Here is a 20,309-nt window from a genome sequence, read left to right on the forward strand (position 1 = left end):
TTTTCTTTTTTAAAAAGGATGACCGGTAAGGGGATCTTAACCCTTGACTTGGTGTTGTCAGCACCACGCTCTCCCAACTGAGCAAACTGGCCATCCCAATATAGGGATCCGAACCCACAACCTTGGTGTTATCAGCACCACACTCTCCCAAGTGAGCCACGGGCTGGCCCTGTTGCATGTGTTTTCTGCTTCTTTTTATGCCTAGCAACCTTTGTTTGGATAACATATGACAGAGTTTGGACATGTTGTCCTCCCCAAACTCATGTGGAAATCTGATCCCCAATGTGACAGTGTTGGGAGCTGTTTGAGTCATGGGGGCAGATCCCTCATGAATGGATTAATGCTCTCCCTGGGGGTTGAAGGTATTGAGTTCTTGCTCTATTAGTTCCCACGAGAGCTGGTTGTTTAAGACACTGACACCTCTCTCTCTCTCTCCCTCCCTCCTTCCCCCCCTCTCTCTCCCTCCCTTCCTCCTTCCCCCTCTCTCTCTCCCTCCCTCTCTCCTTCCCTCTCTCTCGCTGGCTCTTGCTCTCTCACTCTCTTGCTTCCTGTCTCCATGTGATCTGCTTGTACCCACCAGCTGCCTGCCACTTTCCACCATGAGTAGAAGCAGCCTGAGGCCCGTGCCAGATGCAGCTGTCCCAGAATCGTGAGCCAAATAAACCTCTTTTCCTTATAAATTACCCAGTCTCAGGTATTCTACTATAGCAACACAAAATGGACTAATACAACAGACATTGCAAATTTTACCTTTTTAGGTACTGGATTTTTTTTATTCCTATAGATCTTTTGAGGTCTTCCTTTTATGATTTATTAAGTGGGTCTGGAGCAGTACTAAGTCTAGGGCTAATTATTCCCCACAACTAAGGCGAGGCTTTCCTGTGTACTCTATGCCCTGTGAATTATGAGTTTTTCCAGTCTGGCTGGTGGGAGCAGGCACTATTCTCAGCCTTGTGAGTGCCAGGCCCTGTTCCCTCTAATCCCTTTGGATGGTTCTTTTCCTGGCCTTGGGTAGTTTGTCATAATGCATGTGTTGATAAGCACTTTGCTTGAGATATACTTTTTTTTTTGGCGACCGACTGATATGGGGATCCAAACCTGTGACCTTGGCATTACCAGCAATAAGTACTTTGCTGAATACTTTGCCCTCTGCAGATCTCTGTATGCAGCTCTCTCCTGATATTTCTGTCCTTTGAATTCTAGCTGCTTTTGTCTCTCTAGACCATCTCAACTTAGGGAGTCCACCAGGTTCTGCCTCAGTCTCCCCTTCCTGTACATGGAAATTCTCCAGGTAGTATGCTGGGGCAGCTGTAGGGCTCACCTTTTTCCCCATCTTCCGGGGATCACTGTCCTTCAGAGCCTGGTGTCTAACCTCTCAAAAGTCGCTGTTTCATGTATTTTATATGCTTTTGCAGGGGAAGAGGAGTTGGTTGTTTCATGTGAGAGGACAAATTTGGTCCCTGTTACTCCACCTTAACTAAAAGTGTATGATATGTTTTTTTTTTGTTTTTTTTTTTTAAAAAGATGACCGGTAAGGAGATCTTAACCCTTGGCTTGGGTGTTGTCAGCACCACGCTCAGCCAGTGAGCTAACCGGTCATCCCTATATGGGATCCGAACCCGGGGCCTTGGTGTTATCAGCACCGCACTCTCCCGAGTGAGCCACGGGCCGGCCCCAATATGATATGTTTTTGGTTTTTGGCAGCTGGCCAGTACGGGGATCCAAATAAATGCATGATATCTTTTGACAGTGGGACAAACAGAATCTGCCAGTGACAACAGAGGGGAATTAAACATGATATACCTGCTCTTTGGTGACAAACTGGGTGTTGTGGTGACATTGGTTGAGATGAGGGAGACAGGAGAAGGATGTTTGAGCAAGGGAAATGCAAGAGATCTGTTTGGGTGGATAAACTTTATGAGACATCCACCTAAACATGTCAAACAGGTCGTCACTGTATATGTGAGTCTGGTATTTAGGAGAGAGGTCTAGGCTGGAGAACTAAATTAGTACATCTTCCAAATATTTGCTATAATTAAGGCTATGAGACAAGATGAAGTCACCTAGGGAGAGAATATTGGCTACAAAAGTAAGGGGGCCAGGATCATACCAAAGGATACTCCAATAATTGAAAATTGGATACAAGTGGAGGAAGTAGCCAGAGATGGAGAAGAAAACCAAGAGTGACAGCAAGAAACTGGAGTGCATTAGGAGGTCACAGTAGAGGGCAAAGAAGTGATTGCTGCATTGGCAAGATTATTATTTATTCCTCAATGATCTGGTTAAGAGAAGTCTCAGAGACAGGAGAGTGACAGAAGCCATACTGAAGTGAGTTAAATGTAGTCTGGGTCATGAGGAAGTGGAGACTGAAGGAAGCCAGAAGATTGGCTTTGCTGAGGAGCACAACAACGCGGTCACGCCTGCTGGTGTATATGGGGTTAAAATTGACAAGTAATTGTATCCATGGATGTACCTGAAACCACCTAGATGGCCAACAATAGGGGAAGAGCTGAATGATGCTACATTTACACCACAGAATATCATGAAAGGATGAGATAAGCAGATGTCCTCATATATTAATATATGAAAAGATAAAAGCATCCAAACAATACGTCAAGAAAAAGTAAAGGATGGGTGGATTGTATCAATGTCAATATCCTGATTTTAATAAAATTATTTCTCTGTATTGTTTCTTACAACTGCGTGTGAATCTACACTTATCTCATAATTTTAAAATTTCCCTAAAAACACTTCCAAGTATGTACATAATTTGGGGGCTTTTTTTCCCCCCACAGGAAGCATTCATACCTTTTACCATCAAAAAAACTATTTTTCATTTTGTAAATAAAACAGAGCTGGGTGGGGGCAGGGAGAAAAAAAGCAAAATCCCATCCCTGGCTTTCCCTGGCCAACGGGATAGTCTCAACTTTGAAGGTCTCCAGATCCGCCCCCACCTCGAGCCTCCGGAGCCTCCTTTGTAGATAGGTCTGGGATTGACTCCATAAGAATAGAGAGAGGCTACTCTAGCTCACCTCGGAGGTCCAAGTCTTGTTACCCCGGAAGGTTAACCCCTCTAGCTCGCCGTGGGTTACCGAGTTGTTGATGCTCGGCCCTTTTCCGATTAGCGAGGGGAAGACGCTCTCTGTCTCCCATCCCTCTCCAGTTGCCTCAGTCAGTCTTGCCCTTATGGAGCCTCCTCCGCCTCCGGTTCCCCAGCCAACCTTCCTCCGCTCCCCACGCCCTCCTCAGAGGACTCCGCCATCGCTCGCGATGCTCCAAGACCGGCGAACTGGACGAGGAAGATTGCAGCCGCGTTTTTCGGGCCCAGGATGAGTCATTTCCGGTCACAGTTTCCCTCCCCCGGAAGTGGGGCCTGATGTAAACACCGGAGCCGGGCGCCAGGGCCCGGGAGGTCAGAAAGCCGGGCCGCGGGCGGCACCGACAGCTGCGGCCGGGGTCGGGGACGTGCGGAGGTGAGGCTGGTGAAGAGCTGGAGCACGATCTCAGGGTCGGTTGGTGTCTGGGGGAGGTCGGGGGTCTTTTGAGTAGGGGTCTTGGTAGACGGGGTGTCTAGGACAGGGGTCTTGAATGGATGCTGGTGTTGGAAGGAATATGAGGGCGGTCTTGGGAGAGGGATGAGGCATTCCGGGCAGGCTTCTTGGGTGGCGCGGGCATTTGGAATGGAGGCCCACAAAAGGGGTCTGGAAAGGTGGAGCTGTCCAACAAATGGGAGTGAAGCGATCCAGTGGAGGGTGTTACAGGGGAGGAAAGGTAGGAGGTTTGAGCTCTTGGAGGATGGACAGGGGGTGTGCCTGGGCAGAGGTCTTGGAGTGCTGAGGGTCTGAAAGGAAGATGGCTCTGGGGCAGGAATCTTGCGAGGAGGGCCTAGGCAGGCATCTGGGGGGTTGAGGTTTTCCTAGGCAAGGGTTTTGGGTAGTGTGTCCTGAGCAAGGGTCTTGAAGGGTGCCCTGGGGCAGGGTCTTGGGGAGAGGATAGGATGTCTACAGGAGGAATCTTAGGGAGATGGGGTTTCTGGGGGTGGGTCCAGGCCAGGTCATGTTGGAGTCGACAGCAGAACACAAGGAAGGGGATATCCCAGGGGTGGGGGATTTATAGTGACAAGGGAATCCTGAGATAGAGGCTTCAGGGCATAATGGGATCTGGGGGAACATCTAGGCTGGCCCTGGTTGGGCAAGTTAGCAGGGCAATAAAAGGGGTCATCCCAAGGTAGGTATGGGATCCTGAAGGGATTTGGGGAAACATCTGAGGGGAGAAAGTGTGAGAGGACTCTGGGGAGGTTGAATAGGTTAGATAGAGTTAGAAGGGCATGAGGAGAGGAATTCCTGTGGGTGTTGGACCAAGCATAGCAGTCTCAGGGCCAGGTCAGGAGGTGCAAGAAGAGATGGGTGTCCTAGCACACTATCTCCTATTTATTGGCAGGAGGAGTTGGGTGCTGAGTCCAGGTGTGAAAATGAGAACTGGTTGGGGAGCAGTTCCAGGCCATGTTGGGCATTGGGGCCAAGATTGGCTGGGGGTGGGGAGGAGATATCACTGGGGCACCCCCTACCCCATTACTTCCTGACAAGTCAGCGAGGGCCAGTGTCTAAGGGTGGAGGGTGGAGGGTGGAGGGGGTTTCCAGGTCAGTGTAGGCTTGTAGCTGGGATTGGCCAAGTGTGAGAGAATGGGAGGTTCCTGCCCATGCTGTTTGGAGTCTTGGGAGCTTAGAGCAGAGAACTCAAGACTTTCCTCCCGTTTTTGTCTTCTTTGCAGTCCTGCCAGGGTCAGTAGCTAGCAAAGTGGAAGGAGGAAGAAGGAATCACTTGGGGACAGGAGTTCTAGGACTTAGAGGGGAGGCCCCAAGACTCTTCCTAACTCTATCCATTTTTGTCCAGGGGAGAAATCCTGGAACATGACTCAGCAGCCACTTCGAGGAGTGACCAGCCTACGTTTCAACCAAGACCAAAGTGAGAGAGGCTGGCGCCTGTACCCTTGTGGGAGGGAGGGTGAAAGGGAGAAAAGGTTCAGAGGTGGGCCAGGGGCCTCCAGCTTCCTACTCGGACATTCTTTGAGGCAGTCTGGATTCCTTCTATCCCCAGGCTGCTTTTGCTGCGCCATGGAGACAGGTGTTCGCATCTACAATGTGGAGCCATTGATGGAGAAGGGGCATCTGGGTGAGCTGTTGGTGGGGTAGGGGCAATAGTCCGAATGATTGGGCTGGGCTTGGCATTGGCTCCCACCTCCACTGACATCCTGGTCCCTGTCCAGACCACGAGCAGGTGGGCAGCATGGGCCTGGTGGAGATGCTGCACCGCTCCAACCTGCTGGCCCTGGTGGGCGGTGGTAGCAGCCCCAAGTTCTCAGAGATCTCAGGTAAGTGCCCTCATCTTGTCCGCCCTTGGCCCAGATTCCTGGCCTCCCACAGGCACCCAGAAACACTGACAGATGAAGCTGTCAGAGCACATCCAAGTCTCACAATGAGGCCTGCAGCTTGGAAGTCATGGATCTTATAGCTTGAGAAGATGGATGTTTTGTTTTCATTTAAAAAACACTTATTGAGTGTCTCCTGTATGCCATGTCTTTACCTATGAAGCACTTACTGTGAACCTGGTATTGTTCTAAGCACTTTATGTGAATTAGCTCATTTAATCTGCACAGTAACTCTATGTGACAGGAAGTATCATTATCCCCATTTTTACCCATGAGGAAATTGAGACCCAGTGAGGTTAAATGACATATCCAAGATCACACAACCAATAGATTTAGAAATCTTGGAGCCCTCTCCCCAAAGCCCCCTTGGCTTGAGCATGAAATGCCACCTTGTTTTAAGGGTTTTTCTTGTTGATCCCACTGGGAAATGGCAAGTGTAACCCTTCACAGAGCCCTGGGATTCCTCACAGAAATCTCCTGGGGGTATGGACTGGGACCCTGGAGGCAGAAATCGTTACTAAGGGGAAGTGACAGGCCTGGGTGAGGGTCCCTACTTGGTTGCTGATGGGCTATGAGGTCCTTAAACCAGACACTCAACCCCCTTGAACTCAGTTTCCTCATCTGTAAATGACTATACATTTCTAGAACCAGTTCTCTCAGGAATCATGTCTACAAGTGTTCATGCTGTGTGAGGCTCACATTGGGTGTCTAGTGAAACGCTAAGCAAGTGGGTTGAAGTCCTGTTGGGGTACGGGTGGGTCCTGTGTCACCAGGGCTGCCCCTCACCCTAAACTTTGGCCCGACAACCAACCCACCTGCCCAGCAGTGCTGATCTGGGATGATGCCCGGGAAGGCAAGGACTCCAAGGACAAGCTGGTGCTGGAGTTCACCTTCACCAAGCCAGTGCTGGCTGTGCGCATGCGCCATGACAAGTGAGCCTGAGAAGGACTGGAGTGGGAGGTGGGAGGTTCCCACGGCAGGTGAGAAGCTTGCCACCCTCCCTTCATGGCCACCCTGTGTTGTGTGATGCCCACAGGATTGTGATCGTGCTGAGGAACCGCATCTATGTGTACTCCTTCCCCGACAACCCCCGAAAGCTGTTTGAGTTTGACACCCGGGACAACCCCAAGGGTGAGAGGACCCCGATGTGTAGGTGTAAGGGCGTGAGATGGTGGGCAGGGCAGGGGGCAGAGAGGAGGGAAAAGAAGGGGACACACACACAGAAACTGAGGAAGAGGCAGGGAGAGAGTCTTTGTACAGAGATGCTCACACTTGCAGTCTCCATTTTCCCATCCCTCAGCCACTTCTCTCTCCCCACCCTCGGCCCTGCCCCAAATGGCAGAGCTTCTATACCTAGTGAGGACATGGATGGGTTTCAGAAATTTCTGGGCCTCCTGGGGCTGTCATAGCCACTTACTAGAACTCACAGCTGTATGGGGAGGAAAGGAATCTGTCTAGCTGGTGGGGAGTGCAGCTGAGCCAAAGCCCCCAAGGGTTCTGTGGGTGACATGTATCATGGAAGGTTGAAATCTGGCCCTTATCTTCTTCTGTGCATTCTGAGACCCTGCCTGGCCCCTACCTCCCCTTTACCCTCACACCCTAGGGCTTTGTGACCTCTGCCCTAGCCTGGAGAAGCAACTGCTGGTTTTCCCAGGACACAAGTGTGGGAGTCTGCAACTTGTGGTGAGCCGCCCATCGGGCAAGGGTGGATAGGTGGGTCGGCTGGCTCTCCCTGTGGATTCTCAGCCCCTCCCCGTGGATTCTCAGCCCCTCCCCTCTATACCACTCAGAGCCCAAACTGCTCCCCTAGGACCTGGCGAGCACAAAGCCTGGCACCTCATCTGCTCCATTCACCATCAATGCACATCAGAGTGATGTGGCCTGCGTGTCCCTGAACCAGCCAGGCACTGTAGTGGCTTCGGCCTCCCAGAAGGGCACCCTCATTCGCCTTTTTGACACACAGTCCAAGGAGAAACTGGTGGAGCTGCGCCGAGGCACTGACCCGGCCACCCTCTACTGGTGAGCACAGGGTATGCTGGTGAGCTGGTGACCTCACACCACATGATGTGTAGGCATCACTGCTGGTCTGTCTTCCAGCATTAACTTCAGCCACGACTCCTCTTTCCTCTGCGCTTCCAGTGATAAGGGCACTGTCCATATCTTTGCTCTCAAGGATACCCGCCTCAACCGCCGCTCCGCGTGAGTACCCCCTGCCCCCCGCCCCGTCCCCATCCCCCTGCCCATGTACCACACCTGGGCTTAGCCAGTGCTGCCTACAGGCTGGCTCGTGTGGGCAAGGTGGGGCCTATGATTGGGCAGTACGTGGACTCTCAGTGGAGCCTGGCGAGCTTCACTGTGCCTGCCGAGTCAGCCTGCATCTGCGCCTTCGGTCGCAATACTTCCAAGAACGTCAACTCTGTCATTGGTGAGTGGGAATAGCCCCTTGGTTGAGAGTACTGCATGGGCAAAGGCCTGTAGGTTGGACCTGAAAGAATTTTAGAGCCATGGGAAGCCTGAGGGAGCTAGAATTTGTGACTCAGTTCTATCACTAGTAAGGGGGATGGCACTTGGGCAAAGGCCTGAAGGTAGACCCCAGGCCATGGGATACCTGAGAGGACTGGAGTATGTGGCTGTGGCAGTCTCTAAACTTACCATTCTTCCCCTCTCCCCCAGCCATCTGCGTAGATGGGACCTTCCACAAGTATGTCTTCACTCCTGATGGAAACTGCAACAGAGAGGCTTTCGACGTGTACCTTGACATCTGTGATGATGATGACTTTTAAGGACCCTGGGGGCTGTGCAAGGGACCTGTAGTGGCAGATTGCAGAACCGAGCCTTGGTGGGGGGACAGTGCTGTGGAAACCACCAGCCAGCAAGCATTAATGGGGGCCAGTGCCCACTTTCCACTCAGCAGAGCTGTGTCTGAATAAACAGCTCACTTCCCCCAAGCACTTCTTGATGACTGTGTGCTCCGAGAGCCATGCCGGAGACCCAGAGAGGCAGTAAATCCCCTGGGGCCACTAGCCTGGAGAAGGTTGCCAGGGACCCGGAGGGAGTCCTAATCCATCCTGAGGAATTAGAAAAGCTTCCCAGAAAGAGATGATCTCTGGTGTGATAAACATGAATAAAAGGCCCTTAATGGCATTTATGGCTTGACTTCAAGGGTGGGGCACGGAGTTTCCAGGAGACGCGGGACCCTCTTGGACCCTGACAGGAAGGATGTGGAGTCCAGCTTGGGTCCTTCTGACAGCCCCTGCTATCTTATCTCTGCCTGGCTGGGTATCGTGTGCTTGAGCTGCCAGCATTGCCCAGAACAGTCCCCAGAGGTGCTCCGCCCGGGGGTGGATAAGCGTTTGAAGGGTGGGGAGGGCCTCGCCCGTGGCGGAGGCTTGATTTCCCGGCAGCCTTTGCTGCCTCGCTGTATGGTATGATTTTTGCATTTCCGGTCACGTGCGTTACCGCCCCTGCGCAGTTCATATCGGTCTTTAGGAGAGTAACAATCCGGCACAAACTCCATTTCCCGGTGTGCGCCGCGATGGCGCGGGATGTAACGGATGTTGAGGTCTGGACGCCCTGTTGGCTGGTCCAGCAACATCGACCGGCAGGATGTCGGAGGTGCAGCTGCCACCGCTACGCGCCTTGGACGACTTTGTTCTGGGGTCGGCGCGTCTGGCGGCTCCGGATCCACACGACCCGCAGCGATGGTGCCACCGCGTCATCAACAACCTCCTCTACTACCAAACCAACTACCTTCTCTGCTTCGGCTTCGGTCTCGCTCTGGCCGGGTGAGGGACGGAGGGAGGTGACGGTTGGCCCGGGACGCCTGCAGGGCATGGAGGGTGGGTTCGGGGATCTTTGAGAATCGAGAGGGGGAACCCGAGAGGGATGTAAGGCCGAGAAGGACAAATTCAGTAGCGATGGAAGGCCTGAGAGGCATGGAAGGGGGGCGACTTGAAGAAGGTGGAACCTGGTTATAAGGAGGGCTTGCGGGGGATGGAGAAAAGTATAGTACTGAAGGGGAGAGTGGGCTGGTAGACAGACCTGAAGATAAGGAGGGCCCAAAAAGGGGATATGAGAGTACCTAGGGGCGGGGGGGGGGGGAGTGATAGTGGTGGTGGTGATGTGAGTGATGGGGCCATATTAAGGCAGCCCTGGAGGAATTAGGGCAGAAACAGTGACAGGGACGTGGTAAAGTTGAAGGGTTTAGAAGGTGGACTTGTGGCGGATCTGGTCTTGGAGGGGAACCTGGCTATGACTGGAACGCGCCCGGAGTAGGTACCTGTTGGGGAACTTCGGCCCAGAGGGAGGACCCAGGATTGGAAAACCTGAGACCAGAGGTATGGAGAATCTGGAGGAGGGACTTGGGCAGGGCTGGAAGGGGTTCTAGCAATTTTAGTGGGAGGAATCCGTAGGGAGACGGGAGCCTGGAGGAGGCATTTGAAGGGGAGGAAACCTGGAAGGAGGTCTTGTAAGGACCCTGGATTTGGGAAGAGGGAAATGTGTGGAGGCAGAAAGCCTGGAAGAGGTATCTGCAGGGGCTGGGCTTAAAGGGGGGATTTAACGGCAGGTTGGAGGGGGGAGGACTGAAGAGGGGCCTGCATGGATAGAAAAGGAAAGACCAGGGAAGCTTTGGGAGCCCCAAGGGTCTAGCGGGATGGGAAAGCCTGAAGTGGGGACCTCAAGAAGATGGGACTGTAGGACTGACACGGAGGAAACGAGGGTCCACAGAGGTCTTAGGAGTCAGAAGCCCTGGAGGACGGACCTGTTGGAGACGGGGTTGGCGGGAATATCTGCCGGACAGGAAGGTTCAGAGACCGGGAAGCAAAGCATCATCGGATGGATGGAAGGGGTGGATGGTAGTCCTGGAGGCTCGGAGGCCGGGCGGCACTCTCCCCGCCTCTCCAGCTAGCTTAGTTCCCTTGTCCCCGCAGGTACGTGCGCCCGCTGCACACGCTCCTAAGCGCGCTGGTAGTGGTGGTGGCCCTCGGCGTGCTGGTGTGGGCAGCTGAGACCCGCGCGGCCGTGCGCCGCTGCCGCCGCAGCCACCCCGCCGCCTGCCTGGCCGCAGTGCTTGCCGTCGGCCTCCTCGTTCTCTGGGCCGTGGGCGGCGCTTGCACCTTCCTGCTCAGCATCGCCGGGCCGGTGCTTCGTGAGTCTCCACTGCCCCGAGATAGCCGGGAAAACGGCCAGCGCATGCTTAAAGGCACCAGGCCCACCCTGCCCTGGTTCCTGGGCCGAGAGGGAGGCTGGGAAACTTGGAGGGCATGGCCAAACCCCCGTTAAAAACGCTTTCTCGGGCATCATTCCCCACTTCGGGGAACGGTACTCTTATTAGCGCCTTTTCCGGTCTTACGGCGTTAAGTGCCTTCCACTGGCCACGTCCCCGTTGCAAAGCGAATTACTCTGCGACACATTCGATCAGAGGCGTCCTGCCCACTCAACACTCCATTTGCCTGCCTGCGCGCCAATTACCTTCTCTGGGCCCCGATAGGCTGCAGGATGAGGTCCCATCCCACTGACCCCACTACTCTCGGTACCGCCCACAGTGATCCTGGTGCACGCCTCGCTGCGTCTGCGCAACCTTAAGAACAAGATTGAGAACAAGATCGAGAGCATTGGTCTCAAGCGGACGCCAATGGGGCTGCTACTAGAGGCGTTGGGGCAAGAGCAGGAGGCTGGATCCTAGGGGCCTGGGATCCGTATCCAGGACCTGGAGAACACCACATCCCTAGCTCGTATCAGGGATCCAGAGCCCTTTCCCAACCATTAAAGTAGGAGCCTAGAGCACCCCACCCCTCCGCTGTGTCAAAAGACCAGGACACCTGTACTGCCCCAACCCCACCCCAAAACTAGGATATCCCTCACACCCAGCCTCCATTACCTAGGGACCAGAGTCATCCCTAACCCTGAACTTAGGACCCAGAGCCACCTACTTCAAAACTGGGGCTTGAGACCAGAGCATCCATGACCAATCGCAAACTGTGGACTCAGAGACACTCCCCCAAACCAAATCTGGGACCCACCCTTCTCCAATATTCAGCCCCAAAGCTGAGGCCTGGGGCAAAGCATTCTCAAATGTTGAATTCTGGACCAAGGCTTTTCCAGACCCCACCCCAGTTTTGAACCTGGGTCGAGGCATTACCAAATCTTGAATCCAAGACCCAAGTGTTCCCAGCCCCCCATCTGGGTGGAGCCAGGTACCCTCTGTTTGAATCCTTGGTCCCAGGTGACCCCAACACTCACCAGTACCACTTATCTCCCTCCAGCTCTGCTTAGGGATTTTGCCCCTCCCTGCAATGCTCCACAGTGGTGAGGACCAAGGGGTAGGGTGTCCGGGGATAGGCTCCAACTGGGAATGGGGCATATATATCAGTGTTGCTGCAACAATAAAGGCTGTTGCATCTAAGCCAATTTGGGCCTCCTGGGCAAAGTCCTTGTGCATTTCAATGGACAGACGTGGCCTCTGCTTTTTAATTCTCCTAAAGACTCTTCCTGTGTCTGTCAAATATGTGGGCTGAAGGGGTAATCTCTAAGGCCCTTCTCAAAATCATTACCTCTGAATCAGTATTAAAGCACAGGGAGGGCTGGCTGGTTAGTTCGGTTGGTTAGCGGAGGGTGCTGATAATACCAAGGGGCAGCGTTTGATGTCTGTACCAGCCAGCCACCAAAAACAAAACAAAACGCACAGGGAAGCTAAGGGCATAGGGTGTTTACTGTCTTGTATTACCAAGGGTTCTTGTTTGAGGTTGGCTGGCAAAGAAGTCTCACATCACAAAGCAAGTAAATCAAAAGCCTGACACTACCAGAGGCTGTTTCCATAGGTTTTTTTTTTTCTTTTTTTTAACCCTGTAAAAAACATGATTATCTGGTCTGAAGGTATGGGCCCCCAAGGCAAGGCAGATAGAGAAGCAACACATGGGTTCAGTTTACACATTTATTATAGAAATCCCCTTCCAGTATGGGTAGTGTCTTGGGCCCAGATCCATTGGTACAAAAAGAAGAGTTTAACACCGGGTAAAGGGGGTAGGAGAACCCCCAGCTCCAGAAAGACAGGTATAGAAAACAGCTTGGGTGGATTTGTTTAAAAAGTAAATGGACAGAAAGCCAAGGAAGACGTGACGTGGCCTGTGGACCATGGCCAGATGTCACCTGAGGATTTTACTGGCATCTACCAGATGCCAGGTTCAACCTCCACAGCATCCCAGGACACAACACATCCAAAGACTCTGCCCTGTGCCCCTCCTGCCGGGCCTCTGATTGGGGATGGTCAGGGCAGAGGCTGCAGGCACAGACAGGGACAGGCTCCTTCAGGCACCCCACCCGGACTTCAGTCCTTCCAAATGTGGGCAGAGAGCCCACCTCCCCAAGAACTGCCCTGGTGGGGGGTGTCAGGGAGTTCTGTTCAAACCAGTCTCCTGGCTGCCCCAAGCAGGGCACTGAGACCCTCTATGGTCCACTTTGTGGAGGGGGTTCCTGTTTGGAACAGACTCAGCATGGGGACAGGAATGAACCCAACCAGAAGGAGACCACGGTTTCCCTTTTATAAAATGCCTCGTGTTGGGGAAGACAGTGAATACCTAAACCACAACTGTAAACAGAAATGGAGGAAGGGGCTTGGAGTCCCCATGACATCATCCCCCCTTTTAAGCTGACTGAGGCCCCCCAGTCCCCAGCACAGTGTGAGAGGAGAAGCAAGGTTTCAGACACCTTCCTGGGCCCTAGGGGAACCAGCGGCCTTGGAAGATCAGGTTGGTGCCCCCAGGACTGAGAACAACCACACCCCAGGGTTCAGCGAGATCAGCTGTGTGCTCCCCAGACTGGAGTCATGCCCAGACCAACAAGGGGGATATTAGAAGGGGTCAGACCAATGTCCCCGGGGTCTGGGGGTCAGAACTGGAGGACTGTTCCCCCTCTAGCGTCAGGTCACTTAAGCGAGCGCTCAGCTCCGGGGGGTACAGGAAGTCCGCGTAGTATCTTTAGAAGGGACAGCAGGAATCCAGAAGACAAGGTGGGGAAGACAGAGAAGAGAGGAAAAGACAGACAAGACACAGAAAGAGAGGGGAAGAGAGGCTTGTTAGAGAGGCAGAGGCAGAGGCAAAGGAAAAGGAAAGCACCTTCAGGCTCCCAAGCATGGGGCATGGAGAAAAGGGGAAGAGAAAGGCGAAGGGCACAAGATATCCTTTCCTCCTGGCACCCTGGCTTCAAGGCTTATTTTCGGCTGACATGCACTGGTTGTTAAAGTATTAAAATTCTTCTATAGCTCAGTAAAGAAATACTGCTACCAGCGCCCAAGATCCCCCTCCACCGGCACCCCACGGACTAATGCAGGTCATGCACTGTACACGGACCCTGTGCCAACGCTGCAGCTAGTTTCTTTGTCCAAGACATTAGCTATCATGACTAGCTGCTCCTGGGCCTGGAGATCTTCACCATCTGCCTTAAGAGACCCCCACCCATCAGTAAAAGCACCCCCCATACCTGCCAGAGACAGGGGGCGCCGTGAAACTCCTCGAGTGTGGGAGTGGCGCCTGGCTGGGGGCCCCGTACAGCGCCTGGCCCACCTCATAGCAGCGGGCCTGGAGGAAGGGTGGGTGTGGCGGGCCCACGTGAGGAAGCACAGGCCGGCGCTGGGGCCCCGCAGCCAGGCCTGAGTTCCGGATGTACCAGTCCCGCAGCCCCTCCAGGGCAAGGTTCTTATGGCCACTGCGTTCCCCAGCCAGGGGGATACGCGTGGGTGGGGGCATCCACAGCAGAGGATTTGGATGCACCTCTGGACCCTCAGCAGCATCTGGGGGCAGGCCACAGGGCTTGATGCGGGTGCCCCGGGTGTGGGGGTCCTTGCTGCGGAGGAGGGGGCTGCTGCCGTCAGCTGTGTACACAGGTGGTGGGCCAGGGAGCATGGTGAGGAGCCCATCCCGGCGGGTGAGGGGTCCTGGGACCTCAGGTGTAGGCAGCAGCTCCCCCCAGCCTGCCCCGCCGCTACCTCGGGGCAGGCCCCGGTCCAGGGAATAGTCCAAGAGGAAGTCCCCACACACAGGAGGGAGCCGGGGGGCTCCCCGGGAGGCAGGGGCAGCTGAGCTAGGCCGGGCAGCTCGGGGAGGGTCTGGGGGACCGGTTGTGCGGGAGGAGAAGGCAGGGGTTGGTTGGGGGCGTTCATACAGCACCTCACTGCTCTTGCAAACTGGGGGGCCGGCAGCAGGGGGAGCCAGAGGGGTAGGTGGAGAGCCGGCTCCTCCACCAGCTGCCCGGTCTACCAGCAGGGCCTCCGAGCTGTTGCTGCGGCGGGTGCGAGCTGCGAAGAGGGAGGCGCGATCGGAGGCAGGGTCCGCCCGGGGGAAGCCCATCTGGGAGTCCTGGCTGCCGGACCACTGGCGAGAGTGCAGGCCTTCGGGTCTGGGGCGCAGAGGTGAGGGTAATGGGAGTAGGGTTAGAAAAATCAGGCAGATGGTCTGAACACCCTCTCTACCCTGTCTCTTTCGGAGCCTTCACTTCTGTGTCTCCAAAATGGGCCCAGGACTGGAAACTGTGTGTATAAAGGCGTTAGGTAATGGCATGTAAAGAGCAGCCGAGGTTCTGTCCTAGACTAGGGGGCACAGGCATTGGAAGTGCATGGAGGGGCCTGGGGCTGTTAGCTCTGAGGGAGATGTAAATATGCCTAGGGCTGCAGAAAAAATGCTAGCAGAGGAGGGGGCTAACAGAGAAGAGGCCAACAAAGGGCTCTTCCTCATACATCACACCCCTCAGCTCCTGCCAAGGCCCTTCTCATGGCTCCTCAATGTCTCCAGGATGAAGCCTTAGTCCTTAGGCCTGGAATTTAAGAACCCTCTGTCCCATCATGTGTATGAACCACCCAAAACTATCATCCCAACAGCCACAAAATGCAAGCCCCACAAAGACAGGGACTTTTGTTCACAGCCCGGGAAAAGTAAGCACTTAGTATTTGTTTAAGAAATAGTAGAATATAGTGGTTAAAAGCATGGACTCTAGAGTCACACTTGCCTGGGTTCAAATACCAGGACTTCAGTTTACTAACAAGTTACTTAACCTTTCTGTGCCTCAGTTTTCTCATCTATAAAATGGGAATAAAAGAGTATCCACCTCACAGGGATCTTGTGATGATTAAATGAGTTGATACCACATAAAGCACTGATTCCTAGCAGATACAGGCACTCAATGCATGTTAACCAGAATTTATTATGCCTATGTCTTTCAAAGGCACATATATACTGCCCATTTTCACAAATGAAGAGACAAAGATTCAGAGAAGGGAACGCCTTGTCCAAAATGCACAGAAAAGCCCCTACACAAACTTTCATACTTCTGCCCCAAATCCCCACCCCATTTTTCTCCACCAAGACAGCTCCTATTCACCTTTCAAAACCCAGCCTCCCGTATCTTATACCTTTTGATAATGCTCTCCTCAGCACCTCCAGTGAGAACTAACAGTTCCCTCCTCTGATCCTCAACCCCACCCTCAGAGTCCCCTTACTTGCAGAGCTGGGGGCCAGTGCCCCGGGCGAGGACAGGGGTAGCAGGCACACTTCGCCCCTCAAAACTGGAGGCACTCCTGGGCAGCGAGCGTGTGGGGCTAGACAGAAACAGGCAGGCCCAGGTGGGGGCCCAGGTTAGAGATTGTACTCACCAGCAGGCCCTCCTGCCAGCCCAGGCTCAGGATCCAATTCTTGGCTCCTGGGGAAGGGAAGGATGGGGCTCATCCTCACCTGGTAGGGCTGGCCACTGAGTTCCGCCGGCTCTTCAGGTCCCCATAAAGATCTGACGGGGGTGGTTTCCATGGCGTTCGCCGCTCAGGGCTTCCTCCAGACACTGCCCGAAGCTGGTCCCAGGCCTTGGGTGGTGAGGGGCGCTCGGCCACAGAGAAGCAGGCACGGGGCTCCTCTGAGTGGAAGAAAGAAAGTGGGGTAGAATTCAATGAGAGTGGGGCCCAGAGAGGCAGCACAGGTTAGGAGCAAAGCAAAGGGTAGAGGCTAGGGAAGTAGGAGAGGGGCAAAGTGCTGGGACAGGGTTAAGCAGGCTGAGGAGTAGCTAAGGGATGAGGCAGGGCACAAAGGGTAAGGAAGGGGCTGACAAGCAGGACCGCCTGGGGCTGAGGGGCAGGGGTGGGGTGAAGCTAAGAAGATGGAGGGCCTGCAAGAAGATGGGGCATGGCAAAGTAGGAGCTGAAGAAGTAGGGGAGGAGCCAAGCATCAAAGGATGGGCTGGGGTGACACAGAAGGGGTTGTGGGCAGGTTTGGGGGATAGGAGTCCTCACCATTATCATGGCTGGCCCCAGACTCTGAGAGGGAGCTGCTCTCCGAGTGCAGAACAACATCCTCTACAAATGAGAAGGGGGAGAGCAGGGCCTATCACTCCAAGACCTGGGTACCACCCTTTACCCCACTGGATGGGCTCCTCTGCTTAGCCTGCCTCCTGGGCGGGCTCTTCCTCATCCTGTTCCTTCTCAAGAATACACCTTTACCTGAATCCAAGACCCCCATTGGCTTGGGTCCTTACTTTCCTGGTGCCTTTTGGTCAGTCCCCCATGGCCCACCTTTTCCCGTGAGCCAGTTTGTCAAAACCCTTCTTACTGGTTGAGTCCCTTAAGTTCTGCCTACCTCCCAGTCTTCACAGGCTGCTCACCCATCCCACCCCTACCACGTCCATTAGCCAGTGTCCACTCACTGGCCCACAGGCCCACTCCCCCACTCCCCCTGGTGGGCTGATGGGTCCTGGCTCACCTTGGCTGAGCTGAGCTAGGCGCGTGCCCAGGCACACTCCCTGGGCGGAGAGAACTGCCCCCGTGGACAGTGGCAATGGCTGGGGTGGCGGGAGCACCGGGAGGCCAAGGCGGGCCCGGATGTCCCTAAGTTGCTCCTCCAGCTCATGCAGCCTCCGCAGTGCATCTGCCTGGACCTGGCGCCGGCGCCGGCGCTGCTCGGCGCTCAGCTCAGGGGCCAGGGCCAGGCGGCGGGCAGCTGCTGTGATCTGCTGCTGCACGGACACCTCGCGCTCCAAGGCCTCAAGAGCCAGTTCCTGTGGGGCCCACCCAAGAGGGGTAGGATTGGACTAAATGTTGGAAATGGCCAGGCACAGGGACCAGATGGTGGCAGAGCCCATATACACCAGGGGTAGGGTCTGCTCTTCCTGGCGGCCTGCCTATTCACCTAGGGGTAGAGCTTATTCTTCCTCTGGGGGCTGGGCCTGTTCATGGCCTGTTCATCTTCCTGAGGGTGGGAGACCTGTCTTGACAGAGTTAGGGACCAGCATCCTCCCTCATACCAGAACCCACCTCCTCCAGCCCTTTTCCTTCTCTTAGCCTCTCCCTCCCCTGGACGCAACCCCCACTCTGTACCTGTCCCCTCTCCACCCATCTGCTCACCTCAGCAGGGCACAAGGAGTGGTGCGCTGGGTTGGGATGTGGTGGAGGGTAGGCACGGGCTGCCGGGAGCCGCCGGCGGACCAACTGGGGCCGTTCTCCAGGTTCCAGTGGACACTCAGGGGGCAGGTGGCCAGTCAGCTCCTGGCGGGGAGGCAGGGGTCAGAGACTACCAAGGGTTAGTTGGACGGACAGAGTAAAGCAGAAACGATCCCATAAGTTACAGAAGTCCTACGAGGAGCCTGGCCCTGATCAGCACCTCCCACACGCCATTTCTCTTCTGCCTCCCAATATCTCCACCAGGCAGGGGTGCAATGTAGACTCTCAGCCCCTCAGTGGCCCAAACCCCTGAGGCAGTGGGCATGGGAGGCAGGGAGACCTGCACTGGAATCCAGAATTTTTTAGTTTTTCTAAAGGCAACACAGTCTATATACTGCATATTACATAACACTCCTATCAGGGTCTGGAGCTGCATGGTCTGAACCACATTATTATTTCTGGCAAACTGTGTGGACATTCACACTGAGAGGTAAATCGAAACTATAAACCACTCCATGCCAGTTCAGGTCAAGTTTTGCTGCCAAATTTTGCACATTACTTTTGTACTTTTGAGGTTTTTTTAAATTTCAAATTATCAATAGTGGATTGCAGGCCTGAATCACCATATTTCATTGAGTCTATAACATCTAAGCTGAGCTTTGAGGAGACAGATGGTGACAGCCTAGACAAGTGGTTCAGCAATTGCCACCAAAGTCTACCTACCTAGGGGCCATAGCTTCTCCCTCCTACCCTGTCTGTCACCCCTAGGGCCAGGCCCTCACCGCCTCCTGGAGACACACTTTGCGGAGCTCCTGGAGTTTCAGGCTCAGGGCCTCCTGCAGGGCCCGCTGCCGGTCAAGCAGCCCCCGAAGACGCTCTGACTTCACCTGGGGGGCAGCCTCTCCAAATAGGGCAGCTGGACACAGAGGGAGCAAAGATCAGTGGGATAGCTAGGGCATCCTGGAGCAGCTGTGGGGCTGGGACCAACCCTTCACAACTGGACAGGTGGTGACTCAGAGCAGGGGAGGAGGTAGGAAGAGGGGGAACCAGCCACTGACCTGGGGCACTGAAGGTAGGAGAGCTGATCAGCTGACCTTTGACTTCCATCCTGGTGCTGTTGAGAGGCAGTGGCTGATGGCTGGACAAGGCCTGGCACCGACACACAGGAGCCATTAAGGAAGCACATCCCATGATACCCCAACCTCCAGCCCTACCCAGCTTCCCACACCCCAGCTGGGAATAAGGGGTGCCCTGGACCCCACCCGCCTGCTTGACCTGCCCTCATAGAATCTGTGTCGACGTCTGGACCCACTTGGCCCTGATACCTTGGTTCCCTTCCCATTGAGTGGGAGAAGAGCAAGTGGGGAGCTGGGCGGACTTACAACGCCTCCTCAGAGGCCCATGGACCACAGCCAGGAGTCTTGCCTGGGGAGGGAGAATTAATGGTACACATTTAACCAACTGCAACAGTGGGCACTTATTAAGCACCTGGGTGCTTGGAACAGTCACCTACTATGCCACATTTAACCTTCACAACCACCCAGTGATGGTAGTTCTGTGATTATTATCACCCCCATTTTAGAGATAAGGAGAGGAAGGCACAGAGAGGTGAAATAACTTGCCCACAGCCAAGGACGTAGCCCAGGCCCACTCCTCCAGTCCTACACTCTCCCTCACTAGAGCTTCTCCAACCCCACCAACTCCCTCCGGAACTTGCCAGTCCATCAGCCTCAGGGCCTTCGCCCAGGCTGTGGCTACTGTCTGAAGTACTTTTTTCAACCTCGCACCACCCCAGCCCCTGCTTCTTACTTATCATTCTGGGGCTTAAACGCCACTTCCCTGTGTAACGTCCTCACAACTGCTGTCCAACAAGAGATTGTGCCTCTCCTGTAAACCCATGAGGACAGGAAATGGATCTGTCCCGTTTTCATCAGTATCTCCAGCACCTTGAACACTCCTGTACACACAAGCGCCCAATGAATGTCTGCTGGATGAGTGAATAAATGGTCAAGTAAATGAATGATGAAGTAGCAGAGCCAGGGTTCAAGCCCAGATCTGTGGGTCTGTACTTGTCCCAACTACATCCTGTGGCCCTCGTACAGCAAGGAGAGTGTTCACTGGTTGCCAGGGTCCCTCCAGCCCCTCTCCCCATGCCAGTTTGTCTAGAGACTAGCATAGGGAAGTCACTCTGCAGGGATTTGTGAGAAGCGGAGTCCACAGCTGCAGATAACAAACTACCTGCCTCCTGCCTCCTTCTCTGACCCCAGACGTCCTGGCTGACCGTGCAGCCTGCCTTGGCTGGCCGCCAACATTGCCCTCATCCCTTCCTCTGGAGTTTGCTCCTTAGCCTCCCACATCCTGCTCAGTCCCCAGACGGGCAGCCAGGTGACATCACTTCCCATCACCTGGATTAACTTTGGTGGCAGGTGACTGGAAGAGCCTCATGGAGCCACAGAGTTCCCATCCCCA

General features: G+C 54.5%; 3 protein-coding genes across 12 annotated transcripts; 2 read left to right on the forward strand and 1 right to left on the reverse strand.

The window, feature by feature from the left end:
* Positions 1 to 3,390: 3,390 nt before the first annotated feature.
* On the forward strand, positions 3,391 to 8,572 carry WDR45 (WD repeat domain 45). Of its 9 annotated transcripts, none has more exons than XM_063083344.1 (11): positions 3,391 to 3,473; positions 4,894 to 4,965; positions 5,098 to 5,172; positions 5,267 to 5,371; positions 6,252 to 6,360; positions 6,465 to 6,559; positions 6,990 to 7,111; positions 7,239 to 7,447; positions 7,526 to 7,627; positions 7,708 to 7,853; positions 8,102 to 8,572. In XM_063083344.1, the coding sequence occupies exons 2-11, from the start codon at positions 4,911 to 4,913 to the stop codon at positions 8,209 to 8,211; spliced, it is 1,128 nt and encodes a 375-aa protein (XP_062939414.1). In that variant the 5' UTR covers positions 3,391 to 3,473; positions 4,894 to 4,910; the 3' UTR covers positions 8,212 to 8,572. The 9 variants fall into 9 exon arrangements, with proteins under 9 accessions (XP_062939414.1, XP_062939413.1, XP_062939417.1 ...); XM_063083343.1 differs by having other exon boundaries at positions 3,419 to 3,508; XM_063083347.1 differs by having other exon boundaries at positions 3,419 to 3,508; positions 7,568 to 7,627.
* A 369-nt stretch (positions 8,573 to 8,941) lies between these two features.
* PRAF2 (PRA1 domain family member 2) lies at positions 8,942 to 11,883 on the forward strand. The gene is made up of 3 exons (XM_063084114.1): positions 8,942 to 9,213; positions 10,360 to 10,577; positions 10,975 to 11,883. Exons 1-3 carry the CDS (start codon positions 9,035 to 9,037, stop codon positions 11,112 to 11,114), a joined length of 537 nt encoding a protein of 178 aa, XP_062940184.1. The 5' UTR covers positions 8,942 to 9,034; the 3' UTR covers positions 11,115 to 11,883.
* A 498-nt stretch (positions 11,884 to 12,381) lies between these two features.
* On the reverse strand, positions 12,382 to 19,182 carry CCDC120 (coiled-coil domain containing 120). 2 transcript variants are annotated; one of them, XM_063083906.1, is made up of 10 exons: positions 19,120 to 19,182; positions 18,899 to 18,989; positions 18,623 to 18,756; positions 17,805 to 17,945; positions 17,164 to 17,458; positions 16,698 to 16,760; positions 16,150 to 16,324; positions 15,918 to 16,016; positions 13,907 to 14,821; positions 12,382 to 13,402 (listed from the first exon to the last, which is right to left on the reverse strand). In XM_063083906.1, the coding sequence occupies exons 1-10, from the start codon at positions 19,180 to 19,182 to the stop codon at positions 13,288 to 13,290; spliced, it is 2,091 nt and encodes a 696-aa protein (XP_062939976.1). In that variant the 3' UTR covers positions 12,382 to 13,287. The 2 variants fall into 2 exon arrangements, with proteins under 2 accessions (XP_062939976.1, XP_062939977.1); XM_063083907.1 differs by lacking the exon at positions 19,120 to 19,182 and having other exon boundaries at positions 18,935 to 18,947.
* Between the last annotated feature and the right edge of the window lie 1,127 nt (positions 19,183 to 20,309).

The sequence above is a fragment of the Cynocephalus volans genome, chromosome X, assembly GCF_027409185.1.
Source record: "Cynocephalus volans isolate mCynVol1 chromosome X, mCynVol1.pri, whole genome shotgun sequence".
NCBI classification, from domain to species: domain Eukaryota; kingdom Metazoa; phylum Chordata; class Mammalia; order Dermoptera; family Cynocephalidae; genus Cynocephalus; species Cynocephalus volans.

Excerpts from the sequence above, each read along its gene's own strand:
- WDR45 (XM_063083344.1), top strand. The coding sequence starts at position 4,911 with ATGACTCAGCAGCCACTTCGAGGAGTGACCAGCCTACGTTTCAACCAA. Across the intron at positions 7,448-7,525 it reads GACCCGGCCACCCTCTACTG|CATTAACTTCAGCCACGACT; the intron begins GTGAGCACAGGG and ends TCTGTCTTCCAG. Across the intron at positions 7,628-7,707 it reads CGCCTCAACCGCCGCTCCGC|GCTGGCTCGTGTGGGCAAGG; the intron begins GTGAGTACCCCC and ends TGCTGCCTACAG.
- PRAF2 (XM_063084114.1), top strand. The coding sequence starts at position 9,035 with ATGTCGGAGGTGCAGCTGCCACCGCTACGCGCCTTGGACGACTTTGTT. Across the intron at positions 9,214-10,359 it reads TTCGGTCTCGCTCTGGCCGG|GTACGTGCGCCCGCTGCACA; the intron begins GTGAGGGACGGA and ends TTGTCCCCGCAG. Across the intron at positions 10,578-10,974 it reads CATCGCCGGGCCGGTGCTTC|TGATCCTGGTGCACGCCTCG; the intron begins GTGAGTCTCCAC and ends TACCGCCCACAG.
- CCDC120 (XM_063083906.1), bottom strand. The coding sequence starts at position 19,182 with ATGGGAAGGGAACCAAGGTATCAGGGCCAAGTGGGTCCAGACGTCGAC. Across the intron at positions 18,757-18,898 it reads TCCTACCTTCAGTGCCCCAG|CTGCCCTATTTGGAGAGGCT; the intron begins GTCAGTGGCTGG and ends CTCTGTGTCCAG. Across the intron at positions 17,459-17,804 it reads ACTCCTTGTGCCCTGCTGAG|GAACTGGCTCTTGAGGCCTT; the intron begins GTGAGCAGATGG and ends TGGGCCCCACAG.